The sequence below is a fragment of the Anomalospiza imberbis genome, chromosome 11 (assembly GCF_031753505.1).
Source record: "Anomalospiza imberbis isolate Cuckoo-Finch-1a 21T00152 chromosome 11, ASM3175350v1, whole genome shotgun sequence".
NCBI classification, from domain to species: domain Eukaryota; kingdom Metazoa; phylum Chordata; class Aves; order Passeriformes; family Viduidae; genus Anomalospiza; species Anomalospiza imberbis.
The window spans coordinates 959,650-973,635 of record NC_089691.1 but is presented as its reverse complement, the minus strand read 5'-3'; the positions used below and the strand labels follow the sequence as shown (position 1 = coordinate 973,635).

The following is a 13,986-nucleotide window of genomic DNA, read 5'->3' as shown; positions in this document are numbered from 1 at the left end:
CCTACACACTGTGACCAGAGGGGTGGGGCGAGAGCCTTTGTACATCAGTGAGTTCTTGTGTGGCAGCCAAGGATTGTGTTCAGTGCATAAATGCACAGCAGGATGTTTGGAACATGGGATGGTGCAATGGTGATCGGACGGAAGGGCTGAACTGGTGATGCTGAGGCTAGGCTGCAGCAGAAGGGTCTCTGATCTCACTGCCCCATGGGATACAAACCCCGGGCTCACTCTGGGTGAAGAACTGCTCTCAGGTGAGATGCCTTGTGCTTACAGGTGACCCAGGGTCAGGTTAGTGAGCCCAGAATGTGTGAGAAAGGAAATTAAATGACTTCTGTGTAGGGTTCATGAGATTTGGTTCATTGCTAATTGTCTGTAACTCAAGCATTCAGCCTCCCAAGGAAATACAGAGTTTCTGAAGAGAAACTCTGATTATGGAAAGGGCCATCTGAAGGAGTCAGAGCTTTTCCCAGTATAACAAGTGTGGAATGCTGTCCTTTCTAGGGAGGAGCAGAGGGGGAAGATGTAAAAATCTAATTTTATTCAGGAATAATAGTCCAGTATGCAGAGCACTAAACTCTCCTCTGTGCCACCATTACTAGAAAGGGGTTGTGAAACTCATTTCACAATATTAGCAGCATCAATTGATCCAGTGTAAGGAAAATGCATCCAAAAAGGAGACATGAATGCCCTGAGGGAATGGGAGGGAGGAGATGCCTTTCTCTCTGTCAATGAGAGCCCCTGACAGCAGCACAGACTTCTCTGGGCTCCGCTCCAGGGAGGGATTTTGGCTCACACTGATTGCAGTTACTGGTTGCAGCCAGATGCACCATAGAAGGGGAGAGATCCTCCCCAGCACTCATAGCCAGGAGGAAAATGTATGTGGAATACTTTCAGTATGGTAAAAAAGCTGATAATCTTTGATGAAGGACACTTGAGGTGGAACACTGCCATTGCTGGAGTCTGAGTAAACCATGGAACATGGAGGCTGAAAAATCCCACAGGTGTTGGTTCCCTTCTCCCAAGGATTTCCCACAGCAGACACCAGAGATGATGCTGGTGGCTGAGGGCTGAGGCTGTTTGTTCTCAGCTGCCACAAACCTGCAGCTGTGCTGGGCTGTGCTGGGTGCTACCAGCACCTCCTGCTAACTCCGGTAACTCTACAAAGAAAGAACAAAAGCCCCAACCTCAATCACCTTGAAAATAATGCTTGCTGAGGAAAAGACTTAATATTCTCGAGGAGTTTTCCCCAGGTTCCCAACAGCTGTTGATGCAGAGCTCCATTGAAGTGGATGGGCTGGGTGAAGGCAGAGCTTTAATCATAACTTAATTTTCCCCTGGGGACAGGAACAGACACACAAATGACGTGCTGCTATCGTTGCCTGAATCACATCTGGAAGATGCTGACATAAATAATGATGAGGGCCATTTAAAAACGTGATTACTCCTTGTAAGTACCTGAATTTTCTTTCAAAAACATATGTTTGCACTAGTAAATGAAGTGCTCAGAGGAGGATGAAGGCCATGCCTCCAGTGTGGGGGGACACCAAAGCCGACAGGCAGAGTCAGAGCTGCCAAAGTGCAATGTGAAACTCCCTAGCCTTCAGTCAGCCTTGACCCCAGTGTGGAGGGGGTGTTGGAGCAGTTTGGGTGTTGGTGGTTGGACTTTAGGAGGTTTTTCTTGTGTTTTTAGTGGTTTGAGTGGAGAGGGAGGCTGTGGGTGTTCACAGCTCTGCCATGGGGGTGTTGAGCAGATCATCTGCACCTCATACCCACCTGGGTAGTCCAACTCCCTTGGCAAGTGGTGTACAGTTGGTTTTTTACATGAAGTGTGACCTTCTCAGGACTCTGAAAGCTCTCAACAGCATCACTTCCCAGCCTCCCCATCCCTGGAAATCCAGGAATTCACAGTTTATTTGGTAACTTTGGTTTCTTTAACTCCCAACAATCTCCATCTCTTTCTTTCAGGAATTCCACTTGCAGCCTGTCCTTTCTGCAGCTGTCTCCTGTGGGTTCTCTTGCTTCTACCCCACTGCCAGGAGATCTTTGTTTCATCACTTCTCTCCCCTTTAAAAGCGCACAGGTCAGAAAGAGAAACATACACTCTTTTTTCTTGATGCCCGAGAGCCTGCACCAGCGTGAGGAGCTCACTGCCCTGCTGAGCCTCTGAGCTGTCAGGCAACTTCCTGAGCAATAATATTATTCTAAACTACACCATGGCTTTAAACTGCAGTGTTGCAGGTTTGGAAGGCAACTGCTCTGTACCTTCGTGACCCCAGGGTGCATTGTTGAATGAGTGCCCTGGGAAGTCACTAATAAAGGATGATTTATATTTCCCCAGATTCTACTCTTTGTTTTTATTTTTTTAAGGCATTATATTTTGTTCTTTCTTGGAGTGTTTTTGTAGAAATGTAGAGCTTAATGTTAAATATTTGCTCCCATGTGTTCGTTTTTGAGAGGATATTGGGATTTTCAGTTTATGTCCTTCAGCATCATCTCCCCCCCAGGGAACTCTGTGGGGCAGGGTGGGGCACTGCTCTGGTGGTGTCTGGCCCAGCCCACAGCTGATGCTGAAGTGGTTCAGTCAGTTTTGGGCCTGTTGTTATTGCAGAGCTGCTTGGGTTTATTCTGGTATGTTTGGTGGTGCTACAGTTGATTGGAACAGTGACAGTGGAGGTGTTCATGGAAATACACAAAAAACAGAAATGGCAGAGGGATTTCTTCTCTCTCATGTGCTGGCACTGGAAGACTTTGAAGAACAGGCTACAAGACCAGTTGTTACCTGCATACACCATTTCCCCAAACCTGTCAGTGATGTATTTATCCCTCCCCCCATGACAATAACTCAATTATTTTGTAGGTTGTTGTACTCCCCTGCCCAGGCAGGACAAGCAATTTCCAAATGCGCATCCCAGTGTTTCATGGTCTGTTGTTCATTGCAGCCATCTCTTTACAATCAATAATGCAGCGATTTGCAGGCTGGTTTTCTTTCAATGCTGATCTAATTAGTTAATAAAATAATAGTCTCTCCCCTACTTCCTCCTACTTGTTTTCCCCTCGTTTCTCATCTTAGCCACTGAAGAAATATTTCCCCTGTTCTCACGAAAGGAATGCATTTACACTTGCCACAGCAGTTCAAAGATACCAAGAATATATTTTCCTTATGCTGGTAATTGCTTTTCTTGGTCATTAGTTGATCAAAGTGGAGGAAATAGAGCGGGGGAAGTCAGACTAAATAATAGATTTGGAGTAGAACTGGGACTGGAGCTTTCTTGGGGTTTTTCTTTTGTTTTCAAAGTGCTGAGTTATTCAGTCTGTGCACAGGGGTGCCTCCCTGGTCGGTGTGGAGTAACTGTGGAGTTACTGGGGTGGTTCCTCCATGGTGTAAATCAGGCACCAGCTGCTCCACATTGTTCCTCCAGACTCTGAAGGAACTCATAGCTCCAACACAGGTTTATCTCACAAGCAAACGGAGCAAACTGAGGAAAACCTGTTTTTTTCTACCTGTCCAGCAAAATATGCAGGTGGTGAGAAAAGAAATGGAAACCTGGGGATTTGGTGCTTGGGTTTTTTGCTTGATATTTTGTTTGGAATTTTTTTAGAAAGGTAAAAGTTAAGATCGTTCTTCCATGCTTTCTGGCACTGTTCTTGTTTGGAAAGCTTGTGTGGAACGTGAAACTGAAACTTTAGATTAGCATAAACATTTTAAGGTCTTTCATCAAGTCTGTTGTACTTACTGTCAATGTATTTCATCATTGTGGCTCTTTAATGAGATTTGGCTGGTGCTGGCGAGACAGACAGTCAGAAGTTCACTTTTGCTTCATTTGGGTTTTTTGTGGGTATTTTTTTCCCCCGCCTGTGTCCGGCCCAGTGAGCTTTGGTGGATTTGCTTGGAGACAAACCAGTTTCTAGATTTCTCCTTATTTGGAACAAGTGCCCTTATCACTGTTGCCAAGAATATCCCAGGCTGAGTGGCAAAGGGCCAGGAGCTCGCTGCAATCGCTTGGAGGGCTGGAATTCCCAGGGAGAACTGGGGCTGGCATGATCAGTGCCACAGGAGGGAAGGTGTGGATAGGCTGTGTGTCGTCTCATGAACACCATTTTCACAGAAACATTGGTGTCTTTGGTAATCCTCCCTTTATAACTGGACGCTGAGGTCAAACTTAAACGAATCTTGGGGTTTTTTGCAGTAAAAGTCTCCTTGCTTACTCAGTGGCATTTAATCATCTCAAGATCCATAACACATGTAAATACTCTGACAAATATGGAGGATGGGTGCTCTAATTTGCTTTTTATTCCTCAGAATAATTTCCTGGAATATACTGAATAAGGATTTTTATGAGCTTCCTGGGGAAATTGCTACTGTCCTGCATTCTTGTAATGAAGGACGATTTGGAAACAACAAACAACTCCTTGACTTGGAACAAAAGGGGAAAAGTATCTGAAATTGTTAATATGTATTTATTGGAAGAGAGGGTGGCATTAAATAGTCTTAATGATTCAAGATAGCTCAGTGGTTTACTTTGAGTATGGAGGAAGTTTGCTTTGAAGACCTGGCTCAGTTTCAGTTGGGTTTAGTATGTCTGTGATCTGCTTTTGCATGTATGAACAATATTCCCTATGGATATCCTGGGAAAGCACAGAGCAAAATCACATCTGATGTTACTTCTGACATCAACAAACTCATAACAGGGACAAAAGTAATGCCGTATTTCTACTTCAAAAAGGGGGAAAGCAGAAACACCTGGGAACAGGTTAGATGACCTTGGAACAAGTTAGGTGACCTTAGTGTGTGGAAGGATGGCAGGGATAGAAAAATTGCTCCCTGGGATTGTTCACCTGATCATTGTTAGTTTGCCAGAGAGGACCACCATACATGTAGGAATCACACAAAAAGGGAAACAAAGTGAGGGGAAGGGGAAAATAGAGGGGAGGGTCACCGATGGAAAAATTAAAAATTTCTTTTAAATGCAGTCAGTAGAAGCAACAACTGAATGAGCTGCAATGATCCTAGCCCTGCTAATGCTGGCAGGCATAATAAATGTTTAAATGTTTAAAACTGGCCTTAACAGTGCAAAATTTTAAGGACTCTATACCAATAAAGTTCATCATGTACTTTTACTTAGTACCTGTCAGGGAAGTAGCACACCTTCAGGCATTTCCATGCCCTCTGCCATGCCCACGTTTTCCAGACACAGTGAGGAGCAATGCACACCCACAACAGGGCTGAGCCGCCCCCACGCACACGGAGCCCCATGCGGGACACCCTGACAGACGTGGCCTCGGAGGCCTCCCTGGGAAGGGTTGAAAAGGAACCCTGCCAGGAATCGCATCCCACTATACGTAAGTGCTGTGCACCAGGGGATGCAGCTCAGCTCTAGGCTCTTGGTGAGATGAGTCCTGGACTCACGTGAAGTCATGGCAGTGTGGCATGAGAGCAGCTTAAAAATGGAGCTGAGCAGAACTCACCCTGGCTGGAGGCTGGCAGGAACAGAAGGGAGGGATATTTTTGAGTTTCTGAGTGCAGGGCTCTGATGGGGGAGCAGGCTGGCTCTGGTGGTGTAGAACAGGCTGACATAATGCTGAGGGAAGGAGCCAGCAGAGTGGGTGGATCACGCTGGTGCCGTGTGTGCGAGCATGGCTGGCACATGGCTGTGAGTGCACACGGACAAGGGCACAAAGGCTGGGCTGCCCCATCTGTGCCTGGCAGGAGGCTTGGGATCTCTCCTGGGAGTGCAGGTGTTTGTCTGGGACAAACACCCTGTGTTTGGGTGGTGGCCGTGCTGGCACAGAGGCCAGCCCAGAACTGGAAACTGATCCCTGTTCCTCCTTTCCATGGATGCTGAGGTCTCCAGGCACCATCTGAGCAGTGTGTAAATGAATTTGTGGGGATGTAAATTGTACCTGTGCTCACTGTAAGGCCACCTCGCCCTGGCAGAAAGCTGCAGAATGGTTTGTGTATAAAAGGTGTATAAAAGGTGCCTCGTTGGCTGTCGCAATGTGGGGAGATGGAGACACCACACAGCACTCATGGTTTGTACAGCAGAGACTTTATTGGTTTACACAGCTCTTATGTACCCTATTCAAAATCCTCCACATTCAAACCCAATTGGCTGTGACTGGTTACCACCCAGCTCACTGACCAACAGCTGCCTGCTTGCGTTCTTGTCAGGGCTTGGCTCTCCACAGCCAAACCCCTCCTCCTATTATGGCGCACACAGTGCAGCTGTATGCTGTCATAGCTCCCACTTTTCTGTTTTAAAATATAAAAGCCATGTTTGTTATTGTTCTGTGAGGCCCCTTTGCAGAAAGGACAAGAATAATGGTACAAGGAGAATTAAATTCTTCACTGAACTGACAAACCTAATCTTTCTCGCTATTGGTGTGTACCATCAATTTTTTACTATCATGTCCAGGAGCTATCAAAGGTTCAATGTTTTTGGGTGGCATTCTGCAGGCTAAATACGCAAAATTTACAACTTACAACTTGAATGTTACAAACAAACCAACTTAAAAACTATCAGAGGTAACATTTAAAACTGTTAGAGGGAGCATTTCCTTTTGCTCCTAATGTCCTTAAAGTGTCCGACTCTTGAGGTCCAGGTGAAGTCACAGGCGAATTGTCATTCCAAAGATCTGAGATTTCCATCCAGCTGGTGCAGAGGGTTGTTACCCATCGAATACCAGTGTCTGTGGAAATACATGCATACCCACACCCTGAGTGACAAGGTCCCGTACCAGTACCTTCAGTTTAGGTAACTGGACGTCATTAGAGGACTGTAACAACAAAGAATGATTTAAGATGACAGGGTTTATTTAAATGAGTAGACTCTCAATTTCTCTCAGACTTCTTACTTCTTTTTTGGCTCTGCCTTCTTTGCTTTGGCCACTTTGGGTTTGACTGCATTAGGCTTGGCTGCTTCGGGCTTCACCTCTTTCACCTTAGCTGGGCTCTTCACTGCCTTTTTGGGGCCTGCCTCTGTGGCTCTTCTGGGACTCTTAGCCACTTTCTTGGCTGCTGAGGCTGCCGGCTTCTTCGCCTTCTTGGGGCTCTCCTTCACCGCCGCCACTTTCTTGAGCTTCTTGGCCACACTGGCGGGCTTCCTGGCTGCCGGCTTCTTGGGCATGGCAGCTGGTTTTTTCTTCATTGTCTTTTCTTTTGTCTCACTTGCCTTCTTGTTCAGCTTGAAAGAGCCAGAGGCCCTGATGCCTTTGGTCTGCACCAGGGTGCCATTGCTGATGAGACTCTTGAGCCCCAGCTTGATGCAGCTCTTGTTCTTCTCCACGTCGTAGCCACCAGTGGCCAGCGCCTTCCTGAGCATGGCGAGGGAGAGCCCCTTGCACTCCTTGGAGGCGGACACGGCCTTGGTGATCAGCTCGGTGACACTGGGCACGCGGGCTCATGGGCCTTGGAGCCACTCACTGCCTTCTTCGGCTTCTTGGTGGTGGCCTTGGTGCCAGGAGCAGAGGCAGCGGCAGTGGCCGTGGTGTCCAACATCGTGCTGACCTTCACCCGTGAACCAGGGAAACCACTCCAGCTGCCTGCTTGTGTTCTTGTCAGGGACTGGCTCCCTGTAGCCAAACCCTCCTCCTCTTACAGTCCAGTGTACGCTGTCATAGTTGGCCAAAAGGCCTCCCAGTCCTCCCTTCTGCCCATGGCAAAACCATGTCAGGAATTCCCCGGAAGGGCTGGTTTGGCTTTGGCCCTTCCTGGGACTGCTCTGTCCAAAGGACAGTGGGATGGGCACCTCCTTGGGAAAGGAGCAAGGTTTAATTCCATGCGCTGGTAGGGATGTGGTGTGACTGGGCAAATCAGCTAAACTCTACCTTTCTTCCCTCTCAAAAATGGGCAATATGCCATTCCTTATCCATACTGCACAAACACAAAAGTCTCATTGGTTTTTTTGTACAGTTCTAATAAAAATAAATGCTACTTAAACATCTACAATATGAGTTTAGGATATTTCCTGTTTGCTTTAGTTTTTTCTTATTTCTTTTTAGAAAGAACTCAAACTAATTTTGCTACACCCACCAACTCTTTTTTTCTTAACTCTTTTTTCTTTCCAGTAAAATATTTTTCTTAAGGATTACAGACTAATTTTACTGTACACATATTGCACTGAAACAACTGGTAACTTTTTCTTGTGCCTACTCAGAGAGCTGACTCCTATAAATAGTATTTCACATGTAGGCATAAAATACCCATGCTCTGTGGTCTCTGCCAACAGTTTGAGGTATGGAAATGAGATTAATATTCATCTAAAATATATCTTTTATTTGGAAATCCTTCTCTGCCTTTTCCCACGTTGCTGTGGGAGAGGTGGGAAGCAGAGATGGACAGCAGCTTCATCCCTGGGAACAGATGGAAGGTGCAAAGCAGACATCTTCAAGAAGAGCTGACATTTTAAGCACTATTGAGTCTGTGGAGAGATAATATCGTTCCTGAGACATAATGATATTCTTGGAAGAGCAGACAAGCTTTACAGCATGCAGGTTGAAAAAGCATTTTGAGCCTGAATGCTTATTTCTTTTTATCATTCTATCCCTATGTGCAATAAAGATATTATCTCCTCCCTCAAACCTTGTCTTGCTTATATCCCAAGACCTTCATGTCCAAAATTATATCAGATTTGACTTTCCAACTTGCTTTCCTATCCTTGATATTGATGTCTGCATCTTCCCACCTTCAAGGCTATGCTGCATGTCCTGGCCATGTGACAAAGGATAAAGAGAGCGAGGGTTTACTTTTTATTTGCTGTCCTCATTGCTTTTACTAATGAATGTTTATTTATCCATCAAGTCAGAATAAGCAGTCATTTGGACTGGATCCTGATTTCAGTTATGGATATCTTAAGTATTTGAGTAATAATGTCATTGTTTGTTATTAGGTTTTAAGTAACGGACATGAGTAAATAAGAAGACAATATAAATATAAATCTACTTAATTATCTGTGCCTTAAATGCCAGACAATAATACCTAATCTAAAAAAAGAAACCCATGCGAATTACTAACATCAGAGAGACTTCAGAAAGAATCTGTCTCTTATTAAATTTAAGTGGGTCAAATCCTGCAGCTCCTCAGTGCAGGGGAGAGGTTTGTTCAAGGATTTTAATGGACTACACCATGATAAATGATGACAGAGGGGGTGACAAATGCAATGTGTTGCTCATTAGGACAGGCAGAGATGGGCTGGTAAATGATGGGTACAGATCTAATGATTTATTTGCAGAAGTGCTAACAAATATTCAAGCCCTAAATTAAGCTGTACATTGGGATGATACAGAGTTTGTACAAAACTTGAGTCTCAGGGAGTTGAATCTTACATTATTTGTCTTCTATATAAGCAGAAGTAATAGTAATAAGGAATAAAAATGTATATCCTAACAGATTGATTGAAATTACAACCTTAGGGATTTTCTTCATCAAAAACTGGCAGGAAGAATTTTGTACTGGCTGGGTGTTTTCCATTAACTTGTGAAGAGCTCATCTTTGGGTGAAGCATTAATAGGGAGTAAAGTGGAAAACTGACAAAAGCCTTCAATGTTTCCTGGGTTTCAGCATTTTTGAGCTGATCCTGTGGCACCTCTGGGCCCAGCCCATTGTACTGTGCAGCTCAGATGAGCTTCCCTGGATCAGCAGGACCCCAGGGCACCATCACTGCTCCAGAGATTCCTCCCTCCCTGTTTGAAATGGGAGGAATAACAATCCATTAAAACATTGCCTGTGCTTCTGCAGCAACACAAGGAAAGAAGAGCTAACTTAGGAAGCAACCACATTTCCTACTTTGTGTGAGTTCTTGGAGGGGTGATGGTGCAGCAGTGTGTTCTCAGTCTTTTCCAGGACAAAATTGGATTTAGTAACTGGGAAGGAAGAAACGGCAGCCACGGTTTGGAGGGCGGGATGAGAGGGAAGGAAGGAGCAGGGAAGGGACGACCTGCCCAAGGAAAGGAGCCTTCAGGGCAAAGATGATAGTCAAGGTCAAGCTGTCAGAAACAACCACAACCTGGTATATAAAAGTGATGGCAGCTGTTCCAGGGCTTTGATCACGCCAGTGCTCCTCAATTTATTTTACATTCCTCAGGGCCAGTGATACGTGTGCTCTCTACCCCTCAGCTGTGTGAAGGGAAATGAATTTCTGCTCCCTGCAGTGGGAATCTGTAGGGTTCTGACCGAGGCAAAGGAGGTGAGTGGGCCTCAGGACAGTTTTAGAGATAAGTTTGCTGTGAGGACAGGGTGGGAGCTCTGCTGCATGGGCTGAATGGGGGTCCCACCACATATGGCTGAGAGGGAGCTGGTTCTCTCACTGCCTTGCTAAGAGTCACATCTTTGGAGTCTTTCAGGAGAGGACTGCAAACCTCAGAGCGGTGTTGTAACTGCAGCTTTGCTGTTTCAATCTGCATGAGTTTCAGAAGCAGCCTTCTACCTAAGCAAGTATTTTGGTATTGAATTAATTAGCAGTTCTCTTACCACAGCACTTTCACAGGAACTTCATCCCACACCTGCACCCCTTCACCTTTATTGGCTGCAGCCCCTGCCAGTTTCTCAGCCAGGCTCGGGGGTGCCAGCACTACTTGCCCTGAGCCCAAGTCCTGCCTGCTGTAATCCTCAGCCTTTGCAGAGCTATCCCCACAATGACCTTGCTTGATGACCTCACTGCAGAGCCTGGTGCTCAATCAGCCTCTGCAAAGCTGCCGGGGCTGCTCTGGCCCTGGGGACAGGCTGGGCCTGCAGTGGGCAGCTGGGGGTGCTCCCAGGGTGCTCACGTGCTGTGCAGTGGGACAAGAAGGACATCACAATGCCCCTTCCCCGCTTGGTTTTAGTGTTCCCTCTGACTGTGCAAATGTTTTGAGTTTTACAAGTCAAAATAGAGGAGAAGCTGATGGCCACTGCCTCCAGTTATGAATTAATGTAACTGATGTATCCTGGCTGCCAAAGAAGGTGTGAGGACTGCTGAGGTGAGCACAGTGCTGAGCCTGCACTGCTGTAGGAAATGGGCAGGCAAAAACTGCAGGATGCACAAGGGGAATCAAACCCCTTCCCAACACATTGGGCAGTGCAAGTCGACAGTTTTACCCTAGAGCCACCAGGTTGAGCCCCTCTGCTCTGGAGCCAGGCTGGGAGAGCTGGAGAGGAGAAGGCTCCAGGGAGATCTCAGAGCCCCTTCCAGAGCCTAAAGGGGCCCCAGGAGAGCTGGAGAGGGACTGGGGACAATGGATGGAGGGACAGGACAAGGTAGAATGGCCTCAACCTGAAGGAGAGTAGATTTAGATTAGATTTTAGGAATAAATTTTTCCCTATGGGAAGAACTACCCTATAATAAAAATGCAGTGAACCCCGGATCCAGGGAAGAAATGATGATGTCTGGCTCCAGATCAGAAGGCTGAAGGATAGCTTTATTAAAACTATACTATATCATATTATTACACTATTTAAAGAGATACTATCCTATTCTACATACTCACTTCTTACTTACCTATCTAACAAAACTCGTGACTCTGCTGAGAGCCCAAGCCACAGCTGGATCCCACTGGTCACTGACCCCAAACAACCTTCACCAGAATCCAACCCAGCAATCACTGCAGGTGAACAATCTCCACACCACATTCCACATGGGGAAAACAGAGGGGCAGAGAAAAAGATTGTATTCTCTTCTTCTCTCTGTGCTTCTCCTGAGAGACAGAATTATGTCTCTCTGTTCAGAGAATGTGAATGCCACACTACCCCAAGAGTGGGAGGCTGTGGCACAGGGTGCCCAGAGCAGCTGGGGCTGCCCTTGGATCCCTGGCAGTGTCCAAGGCCAGGTGGGACACTTGGAGCACCCTGGGACAGTGGAAGGTGTCCCTGCCCATGGGGGTGGGACTGGATGGGCTTTGAGGTCCTTCCAAGTAAACCATTCTGGGATTCTGTGATTTATTTAACTCTAGAGTTACCAGTAGACTCTCATTTCCACATGTTCCCTCCATTCCCACAGTTCTGCCCTCTGGAATTTGGCCCTTCCCTGTGCCCATGTCAGGGCTAAGAGGCAGGAGCAGGCAGGGAGCAGACGGGCTGTGAGGCTCAGCCTGCAGCCAAACCATCCTGCTCTTCTCAGATAACATTGTGCCGAAGGGAAACAACAACTAAGGGTTATAGATAGGCCAGAATGACAACAGCATCGTTAAAGCCTTTGTCATTCGTAATGAATCCTTGCAAGAAGTGTTCCTCAGCTTCAGAGGATGAAGGTCTGTTTTCAAAGAGGAGCATCAGCTGATCTAAACCCAGATAAAATTCACAGCAGTACACTGCATTCATCAGCAGAAAGAGTCAGAAAGATGCTGGGTACCACTGTCTCACACAGGAAAAAAAGTACAGCCAGCATCACACCTCATAGCTTCAGAGTTTCTTTTGGAGCTAAGCAAACTTCCAGCAATTTTCCAGCCAGGGATTCATTTCTGTTGTGCTCTTGCTTTCCAGACACAACACAGCTACTCCTGAGGCTGTCAGGCTGGGGCTGTGCACCCCTTTGGGAGCAGCAGGGTTACAGGAGGATCTCTCCTGTGTAACACTTGGTGCCCCCTTGAGAAGTGTGATCCAAACAAGAAAACAACTTGCTGGAAGTCTTCCATCCAAAGTGGTGGTCTAGAACTCATTTATTTGTGTGAGTGATCTAATGAAAGTCAAACAAAATTCAGAATAAGATTTCTTCCACCAGAGGGATTTTTTTAGCATCTTTGAGAACTGTGCAGATAAAGGAGAGAAAGGGAACATGCTGGACTGAATAATGGCAATTGTGATGAATGTATTTCAGCTACCTTAAATATACAACTTACTGTAAAAGGAATAAACAGCCAGTCTGAGGAACTATTATTTTTTTAAGCATCCTCCAGAGTGATTATTTGAGAAAGATGTGCTTGTTGTGTTCCACTTCCATAAAACATGTATGTAGGCAGGTTTCTGAGCATCACGTCCTCCAGCTGAGGGAGTGTTTTTTGGTTTGGGAAGGGAGGAGTAGGGTGTGGGTTATTTTTAGGGTTTTTGAATAGGGAAATGGAATGGTATTGAAGAAAATGGAATTTTAAAAAAAGGAAACTGGAATAGCATTGAAAGCAGGAGTACACCCTTTCCCTTCCATGGCAGCAGGGAAGGCAGCAGACACCCTGTTACCCCAATACACTTACTCAGAGCAGTAAGCTGTGCTTCTCCAAATTTCTTCATGGAGAACATGGTGAAGCATGGGACCAGGCTGCCAGGGCAGTGGGGGAGTCCCCACCCCTGGAAATGTCCCAAATCATGTGCGAAATGTGGTACCTGGGTACCTGGTTCAGTGGTGAACAGGGTGGTGGTGCTGGGCTGATGGTTGGATTTAATGATCTTAAAAGTCCCTTCTGACCTTGACAATTCTGTGATTCTGTGTTTTGCTGGGGGATAATTCAGACAGGCTGTCCTATAAAATTATTAGGTACAAGTAGAAAGAGACTTTTACTCCTCTGTCTCTACTAATTTGAGCTGCCAGCTTGAATTCTTTTTTCTCTCTCTAATATTTTCCTCTGATTGCCTTCATATTCAAATTTAAATTAAAGCAAAGATAACTGGCCAGAAGTTCTCACCTTTAGCCTGCAGATGCTTTTGCTATCAGCTCTGGTGTGTCATGCATCAGCAGTGCTGCTGCCATGAAGGAGCTGCTGGTGGAAAGGTTGAATGGAGCTTTGGTGATACACGGCTCATAAATCTGAGGAAGTCAGAGTTCTGATTTACACTTTAATTAAAGTATGTATCATACATATATTAGAATTCAAATGCTTAACTAATATAAAGGTCAATGGAATGCAGAAGCTGCTCCCTTCCTACATTTTTAATTTCCACATTTTGGTTCACTCAGTCAAATGTGCACACAGAGCGATCAGGAAACTTAATCCAACAGTTTATAAGGAAAGATACAGTGATGTGTCTTAATCTAAATTCAAATTACTTTCTTCTGAGGAAAAAGTCATAGCTGTCAAGAACCATTG

At 45.8% G+C, this 13,986-nt stretch overlaps 1 protein-coding gene across 1 annotated transcript; it reads right to left on the bottom strand.

Annotated features, from left to right (window-relative positions):
- Positions 1–6,792: 6,792 nt before the first annotated feature.
- On the bottom strand, positions 6,793–7,495 carry LOC137480368 (histone H1-like). Its single transcript, XM_068201389.1, is given in 2 exon segments — positions 6,793–7,390; positions 7,393–7,495. Coding segments are annotated over 2 exon segments (645 nt in total). The 3' UTR covers positions 6,793–6,848.
- Between the last annotated feature and the right edge of the window lie 6,491 nt (positions 7,496–13,986).